This window comes from Dromaius novaehollandiae, chromosome Z (genome assembly GCF_036370855.1).
Source record: "Dromaius novaehollandiae isolate bDroNov1 chromosome Z, bDroNov1.hap1, whole genome shotgun sequence".
Classification (NCBI taxonomy): Eukaryota; Metazoa; Chordata; class Aves; order Casuariiformes; family Dromaiidae; genus Dromaius; species Dromaius novaehollandiae.
In genome coordinates, this window is record NC_088132.1 from 70,541,254 (window position 1) to 70,566,824 (window position 25,571).

At 37.1% G+C, this 25,571-nt stretch overlaps 1 protein-coding gene and 1 long non-coding RNA gene across 5 annotated transcripts in view; one reads left to right on the forward strand and one right to left on the reverse strand.

Moving 5' to 3' along the window:
- Window positions 1–13,266, forward strand: part of LOC112983597 (ciliogenesis and planar polarity effector 1-like) — a 239,110-nt gene extending 225,844 nt beyond the window's left edge. For 2 of the 4 annotated variants that reach the window (XM_064502755.1, XM_064502757.1), the window contains exons 43-53: window positions 1,202–1,295; window positions 1,969–2,133; window positions 3,988–4,018; window positions 5,499–5,630; window positions 6,524–6,689; window positions 8,369–8,430; window positions 8,876–9,040; window positions 10,225–10,337; window positions 10,683–10,766; window positions 12,213–12,382; window positions 12,702–13,266. In XM_064502755.1, the coding sequence (XP_064358825.1) occupies window positions 1,202–1,295; window positions 1,969–2,133; window positions 3,988–4,018; window positions 5,499–5,630; window positions 6,524–6,689; window positions 8,369–8,430; window positions 8,876–9,040; window positions 10,225–10,337; window positions 10,683–10,766; window positions 12,213–12,382; window positions 12,702–12,842 (1,323 nt within the window). In that variant the 3' untranslated portion in view covers window positions 12,843–13,266. Of the gene's footprint in view, window positions 1–1,201; window positions 1,296–1,968; window positions 2,134–3,987; window positions 4,019–5,498; window positions 5,631–6,523; window positions 6,690–8,368; window positions 8,431–8,875; window positions 9,041–9,792; window positions 10,188–10,224; window positions 10,338–10,682; window positions 10,767–12,212; window positions 12,383–12,701 lie in introns of those variants that run through there. The other 2 variants (XM_064502756.1, XM_064502758.1) reach the window with 2 other exon arrangements.
- Window positions 13,267–13,338: 72 nt separating this feature from the next.
- Window positions 13,339–17,002, reverse strand: LOC135325132 (uncharacterized). Its single transcript, XR_010386323.1, has 4 exons — window positions 16,854–17,002; window positions 15,654–15,706; window positions 14,534–14,654; window positions 13,339–14,205 (listed from the first exon to the last, which is right to left on the reverse strand). It is a non-coding gene; the product is annotated as an uncharacterized LOC135325132 (long non-coding RNA).
- Window positions 17,003–25,571: the final 8,569 nt, after the last annotated feature.

The following is a 25,571-nucleotide window of genomic DNA, read 5'->3' on the forward strand; positions in this document are numbered from 1 at the left end:
AACCACTGTGAGCAAAATAGTTCCTCTTTCTTCTTTAAACTAAAGACAAAATTTAGATTTTGGAAAGATGTGTTTTTAAGCTTGCTTAGTGTATTTTGAGAGAGAGAATAATACACAGTTCTTTCACATTTAGTGCTGGATCTGTTGGCTCCCATGGTTACTTAGAGTGGGCCAAATGCTTAATACTGCATTTAATTTCCTGAAAACTTCAGGCGTGGTTGACTTTACATGTATGCGAAATGGGGAATGTTCATAATATTTCTTTATATTACTTTGAAATTTTAATGAAGTTTAGAACGCCATGGGAATGACTATTCTAAACATGAGCCAATATGTTCTGATTTTACCTAGCTGATATAAAAAATTTCTTTATTAGGACACTAAAAAGAGTCAATTTCCAGTTCCTGGAGGACTGGCTTTATAGTAAATGAATTCAGTATCACTTTTTGTAATTCCACAGCATCTACTTTTTATATAATAATTCAAAATGATGGTGTCCATTTTTGCCTCCCAAATATTCACAGAAGTCTAAGGACCTCAGTGTATCACCTGCAAACAGTTATTACACTGAGCTAGATCACTTAATCACTTATATCATTCCTTCAGGTGATTATCTAATCTGATTTTTTAAAAGCATGCAGTGAAAAAAACGTGTATGTCCTCTCTTTGTTCCAGCATTTCACTACATTTAGGTTTAAAAACTTCTGAATATCTAGCCTACACCCTGTTCACTGAAAATAAGCTGATTTTCTTTTTTTTCTTTCTTTCAGTACACACCAGTTCATCACCATTCCTTTTATAACAATTTCTTATACATTAGAAATGAATTACAAGGCCTGTGCTGTGTAAGAATACTGATAATTAAAATGTCTTAATCTAGGATAGTCAGTTTTAGTTTTCACTTTCTACTTTGCACCTTCTGGAAACTCTTGACTTATAAAAATATTTCCATATTCTTCCTATCCATGGTATTTTAGATAAAATACATTAGAAAATTCTTTAAATGAAAAAAGTCTACTTGAGCTACTTTGATTCCTGAACTGTTTTCTTTGTTTCAAATAAGGATACTTCAGTAAAATACTTACATGATTCTGCGAAAAAAAGTGTACGTAAAGCAATCTTTGCAAGAATATCTGCTATGTGATTATCAGAAATACTTTGAAGAATGTGTTGTTAATGGGTTTTGCTGTTTCATTCATAGCTAGTGAAAATAATAGAAGACTGTGAAATGGCTGCCAATGCAGACATTGGTGCTCATCCCTCATTCCCTGAAGATGCTGGATTCATTGGTGACGGTATGTGTTTAGTTAACTGAAGGATAGTAAACTTTGGATTGAAACTTGGCAGACTTTTTCTTTCCACTTAAGTGTAATGCTGTCACAACAGATGTACTAAAAAATGCATCAAAAATTTAAAAATTGAAAGAAATCAAATCAAAGGTAGAAAATCTGAGCAAAATTATGACTAATGCCTCAACAGAAATATATTTGAAAATATTTATATACTTTGATCTTTTCCAAAACCATAATACTGGACCTGATCTTCAGTTTTAAAGATGATAGTTTATATTGCTGTTATCTGATAAAACCAAAATTGGAGCTTCTGAGGTCTTTGCTTGCTGATAAATGGAGTGAAGTTTGTTCTTTGTATATAATGAAACCTTTTTCCTGTGTCTTTGGTGGCTGTGTACTTGTAGTATCTTCTCATCTTAATAAAAGCTTACATCAGCTTAACTGTTTGCTAGAATTGGTATATTGAATAATTTATTCTTTGCGTAATGACTGACCGTAGTACATATTACCACTACTATACTGTGCCAAGGAGCTGCTGAAAATTATAACTTTAAATCGGTCTAGGTTGGAAACATAAACTGAATATGGCACTAACGCAAGCTATATGAGGTTTTGCATTGTGTTTTTGTTCATTGGTCTATGTTAATTACTGTATTATTTTTTTCCATGGGATCAGAACACTATTTGAGGGGCCTGATGTTTGAAGATGTTATGGATGAAGAAAAAAAAGGGTTAAAACTGGAACATCCTGTACCTGGTTATACTACATTGGAAGTGCCCTCTTCTGCCTCTGCAGCCTCTGCTTCTAACTTTCCCAGTGGCATAACGTCATCATACGCTGGTATCATTTTTATGTTTGTTTTTCCCTTTTTCTCCTTTTAAAGATGAGCAATCCTTTTCTTCCTTGTGTTAATACTTTCTCATTACTGTTATACAGGATGTTGTGTAATGCTGATGAGCATTATATGTTTTATGGTGGTACAGTGTTGCTGACCTTTGAAAACAGTTCAGCAGTGAATTATACTTGGACTCAAATTTATCTTGTCAACAATGTTACTGAAAGAAAATGAGTAGCTTTGAGTCTAATTCCGAAGCCATTCGCTATGCTGATTTATAATTATTTACTGAAGTAGTACCATGAATGTGGATAGGCACAGTGCCACACTCATACCTTTCTCCCATAGCTGTTTTTATCATCTCTGGTGTTCTCCTATATTTTAGAGATGAGATTTCAGTTGAATTCGGTCTGCCTAAGCAAAATAAATTATTTTATATCACTGTATGGTAACTACTAACTATGTCGTAAAACATTATTTTATGGGGTCTCATTTCTTTTTGCAAATTAATACTACATTTGCAATTATGAAGACTATAGTAGCATTAAAAGGAGGAGGAAAATCCTCTGTGCAAGCAATGTATTTCTTATGTTTAAAAACGTAGGCTATTGTATTTTATATGTATGTTTCCTGTATTGCTTGCTTTCAAGCTTCTAGTAATTATATATACAATTTGTGTATGTATATGCGAACATGCATTTGACAGTCATATTTGCAGCAATGTACCTTAAAAGATGTTAAAACATAGTTCATATATCTGCATATAGCAGCAGTGAATCTCAAATGACAGGGACAGCTAGATAAATTATATAAATATTACCACATTTATTGTTGCCTCTTTAAATACAAACTTGTTATTTGCAAGCTAAAAAAACTGTAGGTGTTACTGAGTTACAGTTATAATTTGATGAGTGAGTACAGTTTAGCTTAGGAAGAATGATAGTGTTCTTGTCCACAGCTCTCTGTTCTACCCGTGCTGTCTGTGTATCTGTGCTGTTCAGAATCACAGAATGGTTGAGATTGGAAGGGAACTTTGCAGATCATCTAGTCCAGTCCCCCAGCTTAGACAGGGTCCCTTACAGCAGGCTGTCCAGGACCGTGTCCAGATGGCTTTTGACTGTCTCCAGTGATGGAGACTTCACCACCTCTCTGGGCAACGTGTTCCAGTGCTCAGTCACCAGCACAGTAAAAAAAAAAAGTTTTTCCTTTGATTCAGATGGAACTGCCTGTGTTTCAGTTTGTGCCTGTTGCCTCTCGTCTAGTCACTGGGCACCACTGAAAAGAATCTGGCTCTGTCTTCTTTACACCCTCCCTTCACGTATTTATACACATTGATAAGATTACCCCTTCAATCTTCTCTTCTCCGGGCTAAACAATCCCTGCTCTCTCTGCCTTTTCTCATATGAGAGATGCTCCAGTCCCTTAATTATCTCTGTAGCCCTTTGCTGGACTTTGCTTTGTTCCTCAATGACAATCATCTCCGAATCCCTGCAGTTCAAAGCCTGGCTTTTTAAAGTAAGTGGAAATTGCTCATTTCCCTTAAAAAGCAGACTGAAGTGTAGCATAGTTGGGATTGGACAGGGCAGAAAACCGACAACAGTGACCTCGTCTTCCCAGCAAAACTCTCCCTGCCAGTCAGGGAGCTGTTAATGACCTGTGATCTACAGCCACATTAATAATAGAGTCTTCCGAGAACATTTATTAAGGCTATGTACAATATTATTTATTTATTTTCAAGGTGAGCATATTCAGATGGATATATTTCTGTATTTTATCACACAAACTATTTAATGTATGTATTGTTAGCTTGTTTACAAATAATATAAGGGTTTTATTAACAATAGCTCTTTCTTTTTCAGACATTCATGTATGTGGAGAATTAACTCATAGGTATGTATTTTGACATAACTGATGGTTTTGCCAAAAATTAGTTTATTTTAAATTCCTGCCAAAAAGGGGGCTGTCAGTGTAGAACTACCACTTACGTAAAAGTTCAAGCATTAGTTTTCAAACTGAATGGAAGCCTATTTATTAGCCAGTTTCAGACACTTATTCTGTAGTGTCTGTTTGGTGGCACCTGTTAAATTTGCTTGATCCAAAACATTCTGTTGATCATTCAAAACTGCTTTCTAGTTACAAGTAACAGAGTTGTGAATGTAGAAGAAGCTGCATTTGTTGTACAAGCACATATGTGCATTTGTTGTTATTTCTCCTATTTGCAAAAAATCTTGCTTTTGATAGTCACCTACTGAGGATGACTGCCATTAGAAAGTTTTTGAAGAGTTACCATATGGACAGTGTAAAGCAATGGACTGAAGATTTCAGAACTGGAATGATTTTATCCATCAAAAGAAAATGGGCTGGCATACATATTTTAAGCTGTTAACTGCTGCTTGTCTTCTGGATCCAGCTTTGTAACGGAAAAAACTAGTTGGTTTCCATGTCTTGCTGATCATTCTGCTCAGAGTTAATACCTTATTAAATATTCCCTAAAGCATAGTGGTAAAATGTATGGTTTAGTTTATTGTTTAAGTACTTTAAGCCAAACTGCTTGTTGTGACTGAAGCAGATGAGGGAGTGATTATATGACCTTGAGGATGGGTGTGAGGCCATCTTCAGCAGATCACGATTTTACCCAAAGGGGTGACTTGAAGTAAGTGTAGCTTATTGCAGTAAGTTACATGTAGATTTAACTTTTCTTGAGAGCGACTGATTAAAATAGAGAAATGTACAGACTTCAGGTAAAACCACTCTTGCACTCGCACTGGTTCTTGGTGCACAACTGGCTGAGTCGAAAGGTCCTTCAGAGAGTCAGGGTGCCTGAAACAGGCATTGTCCCACAGCTTCAGCTCGGCATGTGCAGCAGTACAAGCCCTGCGGGTGTTCTCAGCCTTCTGGGCTGCCAGTCTGAGCCTCCTCAGGGCCAGCCATGCTCACACACCCCAGTGGCCCTCAGATAGTCCAGCTTGGACTAGGGCCGTGTTTCCCGATGGTGCCTTCAGACCCTTCTTTGCTGCCAGGTCCCTGACGTTAGCCAGGTCTTACTCATTCTGCCTTATTCACACAGGAAAGTGACAAAATTTGCTTATACCTACAGGATGACAGTGAAACTAAGGTGATGGCTGGTAACTTTTTAAAGACAGTGCATCTACACCCTCCCTTAATGTATTGTTCTGTGTGTGGTAACTCAGTGAAATGTGTGGGGGGGGGGGGGGGGGGGGGGGGGGGGGAATTCAGCCTAAAGGATTTTGGTAAAACATGAATATTTGCATTTTGAGTGTAAAAGGAAGGATTTTAGCTTGTTGTTCTTAGAAGCATATTCTGCTTTAAATTAGTAACAATTTCTTCTCCCTGCCCCCCCCCCCTTAAGATCTTTAGAAGATCCCCTGCAAATTACTGGCCTGAGTGGTGTTGCTGACATCATTAATGAGCTTATAGTAGAAGGTGATGTCTCTCCGACAGAGCTGGGCTTTACAAAAACGCTAGCTAAGAAAATCTGTAGGTAATAACATGGCTCTTTTTATTATGTGTTGGTTAAATAATTTTAACGCTGGTTATTCTCATAGCTTAAACCCTGTTAATAGTTAATGTAAACAAATGTGTGATTTGAGTTGATTGATGTCAATGAGAGCTGGTATTAGAGCTGGTAATTGGCCACTGTTTTGCTGGCCATTATTGTAAGAAGTGCTAATTGTTTTTGGTCTTTTGATACTGGCTTTAAAGTTCTTTCCTTCCTACTTGCTTGTTCCTGCTCCTTCTTCTACTAGGCGTAGGCTGGAGCACAACTCTGCACATCATACAGCAGATTCAGCTCAGCCAAGGGAACATGAGCCTCCTAAAGCAGTTCTGACTGGCAGAATAGAAATTTCCTGTCAGCGGCAGATCAGCTTCAGAAGCTCTTTATTAACAGAACTTTCTGTAGAATACTGGGAATGTTTACATTTACACCTTAAATAGAGGAGTGAGTTAGTGTTTTTAAAATAACTTTGTATCCTTATACAAATAAATAGACCTGTGAAGGAACTCATAGGTTGAGGGAGGGAACAGAGAAGATGATGATATCTCTCTGGTCTGATTTTATTTTTTTAATCTTTATACTGTACATACTTAATAATCAAAGATTATATCAGTATGGCTTCCAGTTTTTAATGTGCCAATTATCCTATAAAGGCAGTAACACAGAGTCTGTATTAAAAGCTTTGGTTCCATTAAATGACAAATAGAATAAAAGCTTTAGGGAACATCTTGGAAATTACTTGCCTGCCAGGATTTTTATAAAGTTACATTTTACAGAATTTTAAGCGATTGCAGTATTTTCAGTATAGTGTGTGGAGTTGTCATTGTTTACAGTTTAAAGGACATGATAGATTATTTCTCATTTACATCTGCTCTCAGGAGCCATGGTTCTGCTGCTGGGCATCATCAAAAAACAGAAGAGGAGAAGAGAGAGATACGAGCATGGATGAAAAGAAAGCGAAAGGAAAGACTGAGAGAATATCTGAAGAAACTGGATGAGCAAAGACAGAAAGAGCATAATCCATTCAATATAAGAAAGAATGTGGTAAGAGTACTGGTATCTTGAAGAATAGCTATTAAGTATCTTGCAAGTATTTGATAGCTCAGTTTAGGTTTGATAAAAGCTCTTAGTGATTTTTTACTGCATTAATACTGTTTTTTTAAAAAAGTTTTTAGAAACTTTGTTAGGACTGGCCATAATTGTGTCAGAAGTGATCAGTAAGCAAAAATACCACAGTGTTCCTACCAGGCTACAGTAATGATGGTGGCAGTTATGACTTGTCTGCTGGATGTAGAGTCAGGAAGTATAATCCCTGCCCTAACTATAATGGAGACAGCTGTAATGTTCTCCAAGAAAAGATTTATTTTGATATGGATTGATGAGAACTACAGGAGTTGTAGAGAAGTGTTTAATCCTTGTTTGGTCCTTCCCAAAAAGAAAATGCAGAGAATTTTAAAAGCCCAGTTCAGGTGCCAACATCCTTTATGACAGTGATAGGATACTGAGGGCAGCCATCCTTGTCATTCATATACACAGATGTGTATGCAATTATGGAGGGTCAGCAGAAATGTGAGACTATGGCATCTATTTCAAGTTTCTGAATTTTTTTTTTTTTGTGAAAGACTAGTTTCATCACAGACCCAGAATACAATCTCTTCCCTTCCAGAATTATTAATTTTTTAATTACTGAAAGCACATTGATGGCCTGATGCATCGCTTCTGATCTGCACTGTGCTGGCAATAACTGAAGGGGAAAGAAAAAAGGTACAAAGGCAGTTCAGAAATCGTTTCCTAATCTGTAGTATGTCATAAAATTGGTATTTGTCACCTGGATATCTTCAAAACCTGAAAAGACACCACTGAGTGTGGAGAATCTCTGGGATTACAGGAGATGAGACAGATGCCTGAAGCAGCTCTATCCCCATGCTTTGTACTGATCAACAGAATGCAAGGGTTTTCTGTAAATTCTTTCACCCTTAAGCTATACTGAATTCAGGTCCCAAGCAGCGAACATGTAACATGCAAAAGTTTTCTGGTACTAAACAGTTACATTGTATTCAGTTTTAGAAACCATAGATCTCATCTATTAAATAGTGTTTCGCTTCCACTTGTTTTGAATAGTCTTTCAGAGTTGTCTCAGACTGCTTTTTTGAGCATGTGTAGAGTTAAGTGTTTCAGAAAAAAATGTGTATTTGCTTACCACTGCTTCTCTTCCTTTCTTATGCTTCCAACTTGTCAATATATATGTGATGCTTTTGTTATAGCATCATTAGATGGAGGGAATCTCAGCTTTCATTAAAAAAAATAGCCTAAAAAAATTCAAATTGTGCTCTAGCAAACAAGTCAAAGTGCAACCTTGCCTTGTTTTTTAAATTAATTACTGTTAGGAAAGTACATTGACTTTTAGGAAGCTGACTGTGTGGAAATCTGAAACCTTGGGTTTAACAATGATGACGCCTCTTTAAGAGTGTTCATATTTTAAGCACATGAGCTATGGAGGTGAGACTAAAGGCTTTCAGTATGTTTTTAGAGTTTGGGAGTTTATACAGATGATCTTTACTGAATCTCCTGGTAGGGTTATATGATTTCATATTGTTTTTAGTTTTAGCTGGACAGCGTCTTAAACAGTAACTTCAAACCAAATAGATCTAAATATTGGAAGTGGGGGATTGGAAGGGGATTACAATACAGAATAAATTAATGTGTTTTACTTTTTTCTACAGCATCGTAGTCTTACTTCAAAGGAAATTAAATTGATCCAGAAGAAGAAAGAAGAAAAAGACAAGTAAGTTGCTATAAATGTAACTTGTATTCTTAGTTATATGCCAGTTTTCCTGTCTTAAGGAAGAGCTGGTTTTCACTATCTTGACTGTGAAATCTCATATATGAATAGCTTTTCAGCCAAAAGCATGAACAATTCCTGTTTGCTTTGCTATTTAGGAAAAGTCTGAACATTTTTCATCCTTTGTATTCTTCATTATCCAAATATCTATTTTTTTAAACATTGAGTCATTCATTCTATTAAATCCATTGTTAATAAATGCTTTAGGCTTTTGCTAATCATTTTAACAGGGATAGTTTATGTTCTCTTGAATTGCAAAAGGGTGTCCTTCTGTTTTGGCAACCAAATAACCTTACAGAAAAGACTGAAGAATCTGCAAGCCAGTTAAAGGAGTTAAAGGAGTGACAGCATGAATAAATCCATAATACCATGCTTATTTTCTCCATAGAGCCCTCTTATCTGAACATCACAGTAAGAGAGTATCACAAGCACTTTCCCTGATGAATGAAATGTTATCTGAAACAGTGGTGTTACCTGAAAATGAACATAGACCATTATCGAAGACAAGATCACCTCAAGAGTACAGAAAACAGCATATTGCCTCTACTAACAGGTAACAGCTTTAAGCATTAACTCTGCTTTGTTGTAGTGGCCTCTTTATCACACTTCAGGTTTGACCGCAAGGCATAGTGCTACTTGGTGTAGGATTAGCTTGAGAGAAGCTTTATATTATGGCAGAATGAGAGAGAGACTTTACAGAAGGGTCTGGGTCTGAGGAGTCTTGAATTCCCGTACCATTCTTCTTACAGCTGCTAGAGCAGGATCTTGGAAGGAGCCTTAAAAATGCTTGTGGTGTGCCTCTTGGACCACAGAATCAGCCAACTCTAGTTAGCTGTGTCCTAACCCACTCCACTCAGTAGAAAGAAAGGAACCTGGAATACAGCCGATAACATTGTTAATGATTTCATTAGCATCTAGTAACAAGCAAAAAAATTGTTTTTGCAAGTAAACATACCACTGCTCATACATATAGACTACATAAATTAGTCTTCAGCAAACCCTAGGAGATTTACTCTCTTCCTTTCTAATTTAAGAAGTATTCCTCATTTTTTCATTATTTAGGATTTTACTTGTTCTTTGGTTTGCACTTTGCTGCTTATTGCCTTTTGAGGAGATGGTGGTATTTGAGTATTACAAATTGGGAACTATATTCCTCAATAGTGGTAATGTCACAAATACATAATCTAGGTGTTTGTTGCAGTATACTGTTTCTTCTACAGACAATTTTGTCACCCACAATAATAGGAGGGATTCAGATAATCCTGTAACTCTCAGACACAGACATCTCTGCCTCTCTCTTTTTAGGTGAAACTGGAGGATAAATCATGCAGCTGGATGCAGTTTTGCACAGAGCCTGCTGGTGTCCAAGGACAGTTGGTCCTTGGGCCAACATCAGCCATGTCAGAGTCGGAAGTTCTAAGGAATGTCACACAGAAAGCCATGTTAGGAGTAGTAGTGACTTCCAGCAAATAAGTTTGGTTGGAGCTAAACTGGTTCTTTGTAAAAACAGGTTGATGCACCTTCACTGTGATTCCCTAGCACTTCTGATTCTGGTGAGGCTTACTGGCTCCACAAGCACTGTGTGATGCTGATCCTGAGCTAAGTGAGCTGTAGAAGATTTTTGTGGTACTTTTGCTTGGTCTGAATAAGCCTTGTGAGTTGCAAGTTGTGTGGATGAATGATATGGGGAGGATAGTGGTAAGTGTTTTTTGTTGTGTTTTGTTTTTCTTCTTGCAGAAGGCATCCTAACAGTTGCATTGTGTCAGAAAGGAGCAGGATTGCTGCCAAACCCAGCTTTGGTCAAACAAGACCCTCTTTCACCCCAGCTCTTGGTTTAGCACAATCCAGGGGTAAGAACAGAACTTCCTTAATGAAGGCACATATTGAAGATCTTTTTTGAGTTACTACCAGATTTTGAGAGGGAGGAGTTTTAACTTCTGTGTAGAAAATCAGACTCTCAGTCATGGAAGTCTGCTGCCCTGAGCATGACAGAACTGTGATATCATTGGCCTGTCAAATAATGAGAGTTACCTTTCCTTATCATCTCTTTCCGAAGTCCAAAACAGCTTAATTTGACAAAGTGAGAGTACTGTGTAATCCAGGAAGCAAGTTTATATATGAAATTTTTGAGGTATCTTTTGAGTAGATTTGCATCTACCACATTTATCAATAGGAGTACTTTTTTGTCTTTCTAGGCAATACCACTATGCTATTACAGAAGAGTACTTCTAGAGGAAGAATGAGACATGCAGCAAACTGTCCTGTTAATTCGAAATACTGTAAGTTGCAAAGAACAAAGACATAGTGCTGTTCAGCTACAGAATGCAGTGGAACAATAAGACACAGAGGACACATTTCATATTACATGCGTGGGTAGGAGTTCTGCAACAGAGGCCTCAGATACAGTATTAGTTTAGGAAAAAAATCTGTCTTCTTTTTCCCCATGTAAAACAATCCTTTTCATTGGAAACTTGTGAAATATTTTAATTATCAGTTCTGTTTTTTTAGCCATATTGCTGAAATCAGATAATTCTGATTTTAGCCAGATGGCAGTTCCCAGATTGCTGAAACACACTCGTGATATATTTCATGAGTCCCTGAAACAGATGTTATGAAGTCATAAGGCAAAGAGGACTTGATTTTCCTTTTCAGCTAAAGACCACAGAGGGAGTTAGCAGTACAGGAGGTTGTATTGTGCCTCTTCCTTACCTTTCTGTGCTGCTTACTTTCTCTTTAAAATAGGCACTTTATTATCCCTCCGTACAGTATCTAGTTAAGATACTATTTTGTCATAATCTTAAAGTGGAAGAATATATGACTGGATTTGGCTTTTTAAAAAAAAAAAAAAAGAAAAAGAAAAAGAAGAAGGAAAAAAGAATTTTACTGATCCTTGTTCCCTATCTGCATAGGTCTGGATCCACAGAAGAGTTTGCTCACCTAAATGTTTCCTCCTAATCAAACTCAGATTTGATTGAAGCAGATGCAGGACTTGATTAAAAGAGCAGAACTTCTGAATCAGGCAGAAAAAGGTTGCAGGAAAAATCAGGAATTTAGGAAACAGTATGGGTTGATTCCCTTCTCCCTTACAGCAGAATTATGCTAGTGGCATAATAGAGATCCTGCTTGGCTAGCTAAATAAATTTGAGGTGGCAACACAGGAAAGAGAGAGCAGCAGTGGTTAACCCATACAGATTTTTCCTGAAGCACTTACCTCTACACATGTGGACAATCATTCTCCTCCTCCTTTCCACACATTCTTTTTTAAACTCATTTTAAAAAATACAGGTTGATCAGTCTCTGATCTCACATCATCACTGTTCTTTATATGTTTCTCCAGAGTAACCCATGGTTTCACTGAAGTTCCAAGCCTTCCAAGAGCCATGTGGTTTTTGGAATCCAGGATTGATGTAGGTTTATCCCTTTATCAAATTAAAGCAAAGTCCCTTTTGGATATGCCTGTGCTACACAAGCTGGATGCAGTTGGCACCTTGCACAGTCCTTTTTCACTTTATATCCTGCCCTGGGAAGACAATTCAGAGGCTGGAAGGGACCTACAGTGTTCTCCAGCCATACTCCACATCAACTCAACACAACAGGGCATGCTGACACCAATAATTTACACACAGCTTCAATCCTTAGAACCTAGCTCTTCTGTTCTCGGGGAATTTTCAAGACAAAGCAGCTAGAAATATTACAGTGTTATGATTGGCTTGTTTTCTCCCCAGCTGCTGAGTACAGAGCCAGCAGAACAGCAAAACAAAGGCGTCCACCTGTTGCCACTGCAGTGCAGACTGAAGATCTGGATCCTGAGACTGAGAGAGATGTAATAAGTCCTTGGAGTGTGCCTGATGATATCCAAAGAATACTTCATGATACTCATGACTCCTTGTTTCAGGTGAGAGGAAAATTATGCTGGTTTAGGATTCACGTCCTGATTACACAGCTTATGCCTACATTATGTCCTTACAAGCAAAGTAATTCTTGTGGGCCTTGCAAATAAATGTTCTTTATAACAACTGTATAGGCAGGTTGTCTGTCCAGGCAACAGACACTGGTGGGACGGTGTAAAGAGGAATGTAACTTTCATTTGTTGCAAAATGAGCAGATACATGTTTTCATTAGGACATGTTTGAAATGAGCATGAACATTTCTACTGGCTGTATAGGGAATCTTACCTGCACTATGATTCAGCTCATATTCTCTTCCCCCCATAGGTTTCTGCACCTCATAGTGTTAGTTTGTCTCCTCTTGGCGTTAACGACACTGATGGCGTTTCTGAAAGCACAGGAAGTATCCTCAGCAAGCTGGACTGGAATGCGATTGAGGCTATGGTAGCAGATGTGGAAGACAAATGAACAAAATTCCTCTACCACTGTGCATTTTCAATGCAACTACCAGTGTTTAGTTCCGTTATTTTTAATAATCATTGCCCTATTTAAAATGGATCAGACTTGTACTGGCTGTCATCTTAAGCAGCACAGAATGTCTCTCTGCTTTCACACTTGCCTGGATAAAGTTCAATTCTTTAACATGTAGGTTTTCTTTTTAGTATGTCTTCAGCTCAGCAAGAACTGAGTATATGTGGTAGGTGTAGACCCCTGGTTGTAAACAAGAACTTCTGCATCAGCTACTTTTCCTCTCTCAAAGGCATAGTTTTGTTCTATTTTGAGAGCACTACACAGCTGTTTTACCTATTTAATGTGTAACATCTTTATTGGAGTGAATTTTGTAACTGAACAGTTGTGATAAACTGATTTAATAAAAGTGATTTTATTAGTTTCTGCTGTAAAATGATTACATACACATAGCATTGTTATTGTGTGTTCCACTATTACTGTATATGTGCCACTACTCTAATATTTTAAACCCAACTTACTCGTACAATAGTTCAGAGAAGTCTTTAACATTTTGACAGTTTGAGGGTTGGAAGAAGTATACACAAACGGTCAAGCAGCAATAAAGTAAATACAGACTTTTGTCAGGAAAATCAGATATCAATATAAGACACTAAGCACTAAGAACTTACTGAGGTAAAGAAAAAATTGTTATTCATCCATACTATATAATGCTGTCTTGACAGAGCTCTTCTAGCAGCTCCCAGATGTTGGTAGAAATATCTCCTATATGTTCAGTGGCCACAAACTATTTGTGTAGCCTGAACAGAGTCAGGTGCCTCTTTCCCAACAGCAGCTGGTTTTATTCTTATAGTGAAGAAATTTGAGTTTTTGATGGAAGCGTGTTAAGTTCATATGGTTAATTCCTGTCACTCAATACTGTAAGAGTGAGTTACAAAAATAATTTTTGCCCTTTTCAGAGTGAAGCTGCATCTTGGCAAACACCCAGAAATACATTTCAGAGAAAGCCTTTAATAGGATTGCAGACATATCAGGATAGAATGTCCAGTTTCTGTACACTCAGAGGTTGAAAATGGCTGTGTATTTTTAGCAGTCCTCTCAGAGCTGCAGGAGCTTGTCCCACAGGAGTGGCCAGAGAGCAAGACTGAGCCAGTACTGGGAGTGAGCATCTCCAAATGAAAAGGGCAAGTACTTTAAAAGAGCTAGGCCAAAGCATGAAAATGGGACTTCTGCTCACAGTCTCAAACTGCTTTTCTCCAGGATACCAGCAAAGAAATCAGTAGGTACCTTCTGTTCTTGGTGGAGAAAAACTGGCAAATTCTAGTTAAGCAAAGTATGAAAGTCTCCTTATGATCAGAGCCAGCTGTGAAAAGGAAGAGAGAAAAGTCAGGGACAAGACAGTTCCTCATAAACTGTCTCCTAAAAGGCTCATGAGATACACAAGCAATGATGGTAGAAAGGGAAACCTATCAGACCCAGCCTTTGCTTCTCATGCTACATTCGGTATTACAGTTATTAAATGTTAATGCATATATTGTGCTCCACAAACATATTTAAAAAAAAAAGAATCACCACATAAGAGTGGAGATAACAAATGTGGTAGTTCCATAGCAAATGACCCATATAAGTTACCGAGACAACGTACCTCCTGTCCTAAAAAATGCTTTGCAATGCCTAAAGAATTCACAGACCTTGCCAGTAGCTGTCTGAAGATGAAAATGTTCTTCATTCTTATTTCTTCATTCTTCATTATTCTTCAAATAAACTTCAGATAAGTTTAGGGGGAAAATGCAGAAAAGAGGCACAAGGATTCTATTTATAAAGAAAGAGGATGTTGATGTTCGAAGGACCTTTATATTCTCTCTTCATGTATCTTATTCGTTAATACATACTTTAGTGCTGGAATGGTGCAACACTCAGGTACAAATGAAAGTAAGTATTGTAAAAAGTAAGAAATAAGTAAGGGTTGAAGGAATAAGGTGGCTTACCCACTTTCTTCGAGCCAAATATCTCCAGGTGCTAAAGGAGGAGGAACAGGGGAGAACAAATTCCTTCCTCTAACCCCTTATCCACAGCATCCCAAATCATTAAACCAAGGGCAGAAAAGCAGTTGAAAGACCTCCCAACCATAACATTCAAACTTCCACTCTGCATGAGATGTGGAAGCAAGTGCCTGGGCAAAGCTCCACCTATAGAATCACAGGAGTATGAAAAAGCGCTCCTACATGTGTAGGAATATGATCAGGAGCTACCTCCTCACCCTGCTGCTCCCACAGACTCAAGAAAAGTTCTATTGCACTTTCTCTTACTCTTTGATGCCTCTTTTTAAGACCAGCGATGAAACTTCAGTATGCTTTCTCTGAGCAGAGCAGATAGATGGTCTCTTTCCCTCTACACTGCCACTCTCTCAAGGCAACCCCAAAAAAATACATACAGTCAGTAAGTCAAAAACCTTGAGTCCAACTCCTAAACTCATGGCATTCTTTTAGAAACAAATTTAAAAATGTTTTTTCTTTGCTGGCTGTGTAAAGGTTTCTATTTGAAATGCAACTGTAAATGTGTTTTTTTTACAAATCCCACCTGCCACAGGGCAGCTCCTCTTCCCTCTACCTCTCAGAGGCTATTACTACATTATCAATACCAAGAATAACCTGCATAAGGAGATCATGTCATCTTTCCATTCCCCTTCCCCCCAAATGGATCATTTTTTAGTTGTGTTTTACACTTTAGTTGCCTTGTTATTTTTCAGCTTTTTAGCTTCAAAGCTTTTTAAGTCTCTCTTGTAGAGATCAAAGAAGAATTGATGCTCACCTACAAATGAAGGCTTAAGATTCTCAACAAACACCAGACTCCAGAAGCTGGAACTTGGGAAAACAACAAGGAAGTTGGTAAATACAAAATAAATGCAATATATCAGAGGAAAAAAAAAAGAACAAATAACAAGCAATTCCAGTACCATACGCCATATTTGTTCGTATGATGTTCTTTCCCACCTCCCCCACCCAGACTTTTGCCTAAAAACAGGTGCATGTAATGCACCTATAATAAAGCTTAGAAGTTACCCATTTCTTGCTTTTGTTTACAGTTACATCTCTGTTGCGCATTAAATGTAGAAAGGCTCTTTCAACACAGAAAGAGCAGGTAGAGAATCAGCATGTAAAGTAAGTTTCCTTGTTACAATGGTTTCCTCATTTGCTAGTGCTCCTAGGAAGCAGAAAGAAAACATTTCCTCCTCAACCACATTAAACATTAAATGTCATTACTCTGATCAGCAATAACTGGGCTGGTATTTGGAAATGTTTGCACAGAAATACCATATTTAATAATGCAAGCCTAACAAACTTTACATAACCATCACTGAATCCAATTAGGAGTGGGACAGCTTGATACATGTGCACTCTCTCACTCACATAATTTCTGAGCACTGCAAAAATAGTAGATGGAAGAAAGAAATCCAAATTAATCTGTTATGCTAAAACATTTACATTTTATAAGCAGGGAGATAGGAGCACTGCAATCTCTCCAAAAAAGGTCACATCCCTCTTTATGCAAGAGAAACCCTCAAAACATGCAGGTGAGCCCTGCTTTAAAATTTGTTGTTAAATAAACATGAAATTGATGCTTTAGAAATTGTATTGCCTTGCCATCTTATGTTGCTCCAAAGTAGGTTGTTTTTGTTTTTGTTTTTTAATGTTTTCAAAGGGAAAGGAGGCAAAGCTATCCTTTCCAAGTAATGAAAAGTACTGTTGCCTCAAGAAAATAACCATTTTTTTTTCCTTTCATCAGCTCAATGTAAAAAGTTTTAGCAATTTAACAGCTGGTGATTCCAACTGTTTCAGGATCACTTTGTTAGAATGAAGGGCTACAAATAGAAAGTTCCTGTAAAGCTGACCGTGGTTTGAAAACAAAACAAAACAAAACAAACACTCTTGAACAAATTCATCTTTCATTCAAGGTACAATAAACGGTGCCCTAACATGCAAAGAAGTATTTGACCAGACTTCTACTCACCAGGTAGACTTGATGTGAGAAGGTTTCATACAACTTGGGCTTCGGCTTATTGTTTCTGTTGGTTTTCATTTTTACTTTCTTCAAAGTGATCTTACTATGAGAAACATCCACTAGCTTCTCAAATCAGCTGCTTGTTTCCCTAAGGAATACCAGGACATTAGTCTCCTCCTCTTAAGTTATCCTGAAGATTAAAAACAAAACAGTATTTAATGCCCATGAGAGCAATTTCTTGCTCAGCAAGTCTCCAGACAACCAGGTATTGGTTGATAGTCTCTTACCCCTCATTGCTGAGAAAGCCTTAGACAAAAGACCCTGATGGCTTTCCAGCTTCTTGAAGTTGTGCCCTTAATGGTAAACTGCCAGGATACGAGGACCAAGGACGAGGCATCGCCAGTAAAGGGAGAGACCTGCCCTTAGTATTTTACTCCTGCCCCATCAGTTTTTTTACTCTCCTTAGCAGGACAGCAACAGGAACTTTCTTGACTGGGCTTTGAAGAAAAAAAATGCTCCTAAGAATGGGGTATGAAATTATCCCTTGTGCTTTGGATCATGTATTTGTTATAAAAGACAGAATAAGAGGAGCTTTGTTTTTGTCTTGTTCTTTTCATGGTAGTGATTCGTCATTTCTATTTTATTGGATGCAAAACAATCCAGTGTTACAATGCTGTGAACAGAAGCTCTTTTCTCCAAAATGCAGCTGAATCATTCCACTCAGCCGTGAGTTTCCACAGGTGGTTGAGCAACTTTGAGAGAAGAAAAACATCTCAATTATAAGTGCACTTTTGTCCCCAGGAAGAGAAAGATGTAAATCATAATCTCAGCTATTCTCCAGAAAGATGAGAGCACGTTTCAGCAAAGTCAGTCTTGAAACATCTTCCTGCCATTGTCCAAGTTGTTGACAGAAAAGGTTCCTTTTCTTAAAACACTTCATGTACTGCCTGATTTTAGCTCCTGGTATACAGAAACTGGTATTTACACTGTATGATATTGGTGTTCCCAGCATCCAGATGTTCAGTTAGGAATGTGGACTATCTCAGGAACTGCATCAGCAGCAATTAAATGTGTGCTGAAGTTAGTGTGAAGGGGAGGACTACTTTTACTTAGAGAAGCAAGATACAACCACCTTATGCAACATTCTGCTGACAAAAAAACAGTTCAGAATTGCCTTAAAAATCCTCAGCTCAGGGTAGGTGGCTAACGCTGGTATTCCTGATGAGTGAGACATCTGTCTTGCACGAGAACAGATTCCAAGTCAACACGGACACAGCAGACTGATGCAAGTCCAAGGTGTCCTATTCCTCCTTGTGAAGCCAAGAAAGGCAGTTTTAGCACATACGAACAGGTATACTTTACCAGTATTTTGATATTCTATTGATCATTTTCCTCTGAAACCACAACAACTGGGAGACAACAGTGAGTGACGATTTCACCTGGTGCAGGTTGAAACAAGTTCTCTTCAGAAAAATAGATACTATATTCTACTATATTGCCTTAGGAGCAAACAATGCCCAGATAACATTCTCTGTATCAAAATTCCTTATCAGTAAATAACCTCTTGTGAATAGGTTGAAGAAATGCCTTTTTTTTCCTGATATGTTAATGTAATCGGGTTTCCCTCTGCTATTGTAGGCTTAAGGGAAGGTCCAAACCTGTTAGGAACATAACAGGGTGCTTCGATGAAGAGAAACACTGCATCCTTTCCTGACACACAGCTGGAGAACTAGAAGTAAGTTTCAGGAGATCTCTGAATGGCTACGAGATGAAAGCAGAGCAGCACATTTGCTCCTGGCAAAGTTACCAATGGCAAAATCCTCAGATCAAGTATCCCGTGATTCTACTAGAAAAATTAACAGAGACATTGTCCATTTGTGAAAAGAGTAGATAGCCCCATGGCAGCTTGCAGTTGGCTGAGCCTTAGACTTGAAGGACTAAATCCAAATTCAGTTTTACTGTACTGTTTGTAAGTGGCATCCATTGTAAGACATCTCTTCATTTTCCCAAGTATCTGCTGGAGAGAGATGCAGAGGAAGGAAGAGGAGCACTTAATATTAGCATATGTCCTGTTTTCATGGGAGAACTTCAGATTTATCTGTCTGCTTATTAACTAAAAGCTTCTGAACGTAAGCCAAATAGCATAAGTTACAAAATAGATCAGCTGGAGAAAGGGGAAAATACATACTGAAATACGGAGGAGGAAAATTTAGGAAATAAATGATATATAATCTCCTAATTTTACATATGTAGTTGTAATGGAAAAATGAGAAATGGAATAAAAATAATTTAAAAAAGAAAACAGTCAAGATTCTAGTGGGATAAATTTTTAGAAATGCTGAAGTGGCACAAGCAATTTTCATTTCCTAAAGCACAGTAACATTTTTGGGGTCCCATCCAAGGAAACATAACTTAGAAACCTATATTTCTTTTATCAACCTAATAGTAGGCTATATCCATCTGACGCAGAGCTACTGAAGCTTCACAGCTCTTAACATCAGATCATTTTATTGGATTATATCATATACACAGACTTATAAAAAAGATGTCTAAGTTTGAAATAATATATTTTAATATTTTGTACTTTATTTCCACCCATTCTACATCTTAAAACACATTTTAATCTTGGGTAGCTCCAGTACTTTCCAGAAAGTTTAAAAAAAACCAAAAAACAGAAACCACACACACCCCCCACACCTCCCCCAGGAAACAGAAGACAGAGCTACACAAATAAAAAGCTACTTTGACAATCCTTATTCTTTAATATAAAATCTTAATAATTAAGGGAGCTACAAAGAAAAGTAAAAAAGAAAATGGTACTTACCTGTCATCAACTGTCTTTAGATGTACATCTTCATATTTTACATTTCAGAAGTCTGTGTCTTCATCAGAGCTCTGGCTGAGACATTTAACTGAGAAACTACTGAAGAGTTGTCAAGTTATTTGAAAAGACAGCCTAAGCTATATTGGGTTGGCATATATGCTTTATTTCCAAAAATAATGCCTCAGCAAAGAAAAGGAAGTAGATGTCATTTATGGGGAATATACAAGGAAAGGTAAGTACATTTTGTGCTTCCTAGCTCCTCAAAATCATGCTCATGTCCGCTGATGGACGACAGCATATTTAGGCATAGGACAAACTACTTTAAAAGAATCTTACACAGCTTTCAAAACAATCGAGGACTTGCATTTGCACTGGAACACGTACATAAACTGAAGTCTGCACTACAGTTTGAAAAATTCTGTAAGAAAAAGGAATAAATCTTTATTAATAGCTAGTACCCAAACAATACAACCCTGGAACTTGCTTTTGAAATCACACTGCACAGCTTTGTGTAAGGCAGAAAAGAGAAGGCATCAACTCAGATCCTCATGAGGAACGTTACTGAACTTAAACAACAAGAAAACACATTCTACTGTATAAAGACACAGCAAATAAAGAGGAAGGTCGGTTCAGAAAACACTTAAGGTTCTTTTTTACTTCACGATCTTTTTAGAGACCTATGTGCCTCGTGGTGACCAACTGTGCAGCCTTCTAAAAGTATTTGACATTTAAAGAAGTAGCATTTTGAATGCATTTCTCAGCCACCATTTTGAATTGAAGATAGGAACAACTCCAGCAACCATGGAGCATCTAATAGTAATCAATGTTGTCCATAGAGAAAACAGGTGCGTGGAAGACTCTAAGCGCCCAGCCACTTTGGCTGATCTGGAAACAAACAGATTTGGTATGGATGACTGAAGGAAGGCTGAACACAGACTTGGTGGCAACTTCTGCCCCAGTCAGTTCACATGGATTTCAATAGGAAGGGAAGAAAAGGAATCCTCACCAACAGAGCAATACCTTCAAAGGAAGGTGGCTTTCCAGTTACTCAGGAAATAATCTTCTTTGTGGTTGTTTGGTTTTAAAATACAATTGATACTTTCAGAACATAGCAGACAGACCTTTTGGAGGAACAAGTTATTAAAGGAACAAACTTCTGCCTTTCCAGAAATCTGTGTTTGACGGGGCACGAGTTTAACCAAAATACCACAAATGGTGATTTTGAAAAACTTTCAATTCTAAATTAATTCTTGGTTTAAAAAAAAAAAAAAAAAAAAAAAAAAAAAAAAAAGTTATCCAGCCTGCTTTTGAGCTGGTCAAAACTGAGACTAATAAAATGTGTAACAGCTGTTACGTACACATACATATTTTAGAAAATCCCACTATGTGCATTACGCTTTTTTCCCCAACCAGTCCTTTTGGGTAGCAAATAATGATGAGCAGTGATCGGATCATAGAGAACTTGGTATTACCTGAGTCCAAATTGCAGATTTGTGTTGAGACGTAATGCAGTACTATTCAGAACTGCAAGAATGCACCTCACAGGCTACGCTCAAGGCTGAGTTTCAAAATCCATCACCACACAGACCTCTAAGAATCAAAGAAGTTTTCTTATGAATCAAAAATGAATGGATTTTCTCAAGGAATCTTTGTATTTCGTTTGCCTGTGCTTACAGAGCACAATTAGGCCAAGCAGGAATCTGCTGAGTTTCTCATCTACACATGTATTCCTGGCATATAGGAATTTAAGTGCAGGTCAGGTTCCATATTGTTTACATAAAAGCATAAACCCTAACAAGAAAACAGCACAAATAAAATAAAAGACAGAAGCAAGACTGTTGTCCCAGGAAAGCATAAGTCCCAAGTTTGTGCTTGTGAAAGCAATGTTAGAAAGAAACAGATGATCCCTTATATGATTTCACAGAAACAAATTAACCAAAGTGACAGACTTGGGATGTTTCCAACATACTGGGTTAAATTTTGTAGGCTGCTATAATGGGATGGAGTATGTCAAATGAGCAGCAGGTAAAACAAACTCAGAAACTATTTTGTGGGAAGGGAAAGAAGGAAGTGCAGTGAAAATGAGCTAACTGACAAAAAAAAAAAAAAAAAGTTGGATATGTGTGTGTGTTTCCTGCTCAGAACTGCAACTTCAAAAACACAGAGGCTACATTACAAATAGGTAAGTAGTAACCTTGTTTGACAGTCAGTCCACTGGGGCGGGGGGGGGGGGGGGGGGGGGGGGGAAGTAAATCACTCTTACAGCCTTTGGGAACAAGATAGAAGCTAAAACCAGGATACTTGTTATTAGGACAAAAATACGAGCCTTTCAACAGAGCTTTGCTAAGTACAATTATAAAGAAAAGCTCTTTCAAAATCAAAACGTTTCTTTCAATAGTTACCAAAATACTGAGAAATACTTGCCACTTTGTGTCATAAACTGTAACTGGGACAATCAATTAACTGGTAACTTCTACATCTCCAGCGTTCTAGATTGCTTTGCCCGATAGATGATTGCTAAAACATACGCCACACATACTGTCACTATAATGGCAGTTGGTTGCCAAAACTAATGATGTTCCTCATCAGAATCAAATGCCCCCAACCTCCTCCGTCCCCTCTCCCCCAAAAACAGGCTAAGGAGTTCAGATCCTCCTGGTGATACTAAATACATATCTGTATTTCCTTTCATTTTCAAAACTAATGTGATCTATGGGCGTTGAGAAGGATGGCTGGATGAGGCACATCACAACTTGGGATCTGCAAACAGTGTATGCACTTACATGTATACTGATGAGAACTATTCCTTCAGATTGCATAGATGCTATTGATAGCTGCTACGGGAAAGGAAGGGTTTTCTATAAAGGGAAGTCCAAAAACAGGTGAGCATATCTGAATCAAGTAGAAACTAGTAATATTGTACATGAAAGTCTGATGGGTTGAACACAGACTGGCAAGGGTTCTTTCAGAATAACCCAAGAAGAGATTCCTCGGCAGTCGCAGGCCTAAGCGAGTGTTATGAGCACAATGAGAAATGGAGCCAAACAAAAGTGTGTGGGCGCGTTCTAGGATAAAAACTTGCAAGTTCCATTTTGGAAGGGTCCAAACTGAACTCTTGAAACATTTATTTTAAATAAATGAAATATGAAAATACTATGAATTTATTTGTATATAACAATAACACTTTAATATTTAGTCAAGGAACCATGAAAACTAAAAACTCACTACTTACATTAAAAACTCACTTACCCATTACAACTCAGTACTTTAACGATAAGATGACAATTTCTCTGAGGGATATGGAAATGCCTGTATGATTACAGCGTGGCTCTTCAGTGAGTGGAAGCAAACTAGAAAATAACACCTGTGCCTTGAGCTCTTGCTCTTTCTAGTCTATGAGATTTAGGAGCGTTGGGCCCACAGACAAAAGCACTGGGTATTTGTTTGGATTCAGCTTCAAGAACACAGGTCTGGGGCTCAGAGCTAAAACAGAAGTGCGAGCTTTACAGTGAGGATCAATTGAATTGATCCGCTCATTAATATGGAACATTAATACCTACATTTAGGCAGAATATCCTGCTGCTTAACTAGCACCAGATGAGTCAGCCGCAACTACTAACTTATTGCGGTTGTGAGCCACAAGCACTTTTAAGAACTATTTCAGTGCTACAGTGTATTTCATGTTAATGTTATCACAACCCAATTATTCTACATTAACAATATTCTCACTTGTGACATCACAACATCAAAACAAATGCTAAAGTTTGACTTAAACTTTAAAACTTTAAATAGCTTTTTAACGGCCACACTTCACTAAAATACTTACGCTGAATATTGCCCACATCTAACTCTATACATGTTAGATTAGTTAATATAAGCAATAGGGAACCTCAAAAAATACAAAAGGGCATTACTGAATCATTTAAAAAAATACTTATTTGTAATTAAAGTTTTGTCAGAAAACTATTGTGATCTTTCATAGCTGCAGATCATGAAAATACTCAAAAATTATTCTGCAATTTTACAGTACTGAGGTGGAAGATTAAAAATAATCATCTCATTCTCATTTATTTAGATTGTGGAAGTCTCTGTGTTTTCTTAAAAAGTACAATATGACTAGTGTTAATTTTAAAAGCTTGACAATATCCCTTTGTTATGTAAGTTACCTCAACAAGTTTTCATGTACAGAACATGTATTCAAAGGGAGAAAATAGTAAGAATTAAAAAAAAAATTCAATAGTCATTATAGTTATGTATGTAAAAATCTACAGCCATACAGTGAAAAAATACTACAAAGCTATGTCAAAACAAAGGAGTAAAATTTTGTTACTGTATCAATTACTGCACTGCAGCATGTTTTTTTCCTTTTTTATGTAAAAACAAACAAACAAACAAACTTATCTTGGTATATGCTACTGTCAATAATGTGGTTTATGTTGGTAAACCCTCAGTTGCTTCCCAGAGTAAGTACTGATTACAATTGCAGCCTCAAGCATTCGGTTTCATATAGCTGAGAATCACAAACCCTTATTATACAGAGCTGACAGGAATCTGATTTCCAAAAATGAACTCTGCTACCTTTTTCTTTCACAGCAAGTAATGTAAATGTGATAGGCAAAGCATTTGTGATTGGCAAAACAAAACTAAATATTACCATGAATTAGGAATAGTACAGAAGGGGAAAATTCAACTCTAACTAGTCAGAATCTTATTCAATAATCTATAATCAATTTTATAAGTCTATATTATATTATAGCCAACAGCCCTTTGGCATAACACACAATATAGTAATAGTCCAAATCCTCTCAGCTAAGACAACTTTAGACTTCAGGTTTTTGTTGTTTAATTATAATTTCTTTCTGATATTTTATTCTAATAAATACCAAACAAACTGAAATAAAACTCTTTGCTATTGGGAAAGCCACATGACCATGAAACACTTTTGTTTATGAACAAGGAAATGTTTGTATTACCTATTAAAAACACGATGCTTTAATATAAAGAGCATCAGAAATGGCTAACAGACTAATAAAACAACTTCATTTTAAACTGCATCTCCATATGGAATTCTTGTTTTTATCATTCAGGAGTTTTCACTTGTGAAATATTTTCAATGCTTTGTACTAATAACTTGTGACATGTCATAATCCCCCTCTATTCTCAAAGTACGAAATTCCCACTATAAAAGCTGCTCTTGGTCCTGAGATAGACAATATTTCATTGTTTGCTACCTAATGTCCTACGTCCAGAGGTGCAGGGATGACTTCTGTTTTTTTCCTGCTTCTTCCTACTTTAACAAGATCTGTTTTAGCCCCAGACGTGGCTTTTTGTACAATGAAGAAAGCAACATCACCAGTGAAGAAAAAAGGTGGGAAAATATTTCTGTTCAGAAAAATTCCAGTGGTGAAACAGCAAAAAGGCATTTCACATAGGAACAATTACTAGCTAGATTCTGAGGAGTTATTAATCATTTCAGTTTAATATTTTTTCTGTACATGAGAATATTTTGGAATACTGTTACTATTCCTCACAAATCAAATAAAGTATTAGAATTCTGCAAGCTAGTTTCATAAAAACAGCATCCTACCATAAATTAAAATTGTAAAAGAAAATAAACATAATAGAAAGAAAGATTTACTTATTGAGGAACACCTGTTTTAGATAAATACATTTGAAAACACAGCAGGGTTTAATACTCCCCTAAAAAGTTCAGCTGTTTTAGAATTTTTCTGTTCTGCTTCTTTTGTTACTATCTAGAAAGAACTGCTTATGAAAGGCTTGTGGCAACACGATTGAAGCAAATGCTTCCAAAAGCTTTCAATAGCATTTTTTCAATGTATAAAATGTGAAAACATCTTTCAATTAGTAAAAAAAATAGTCTAATATACAAACATTTTTTAAAA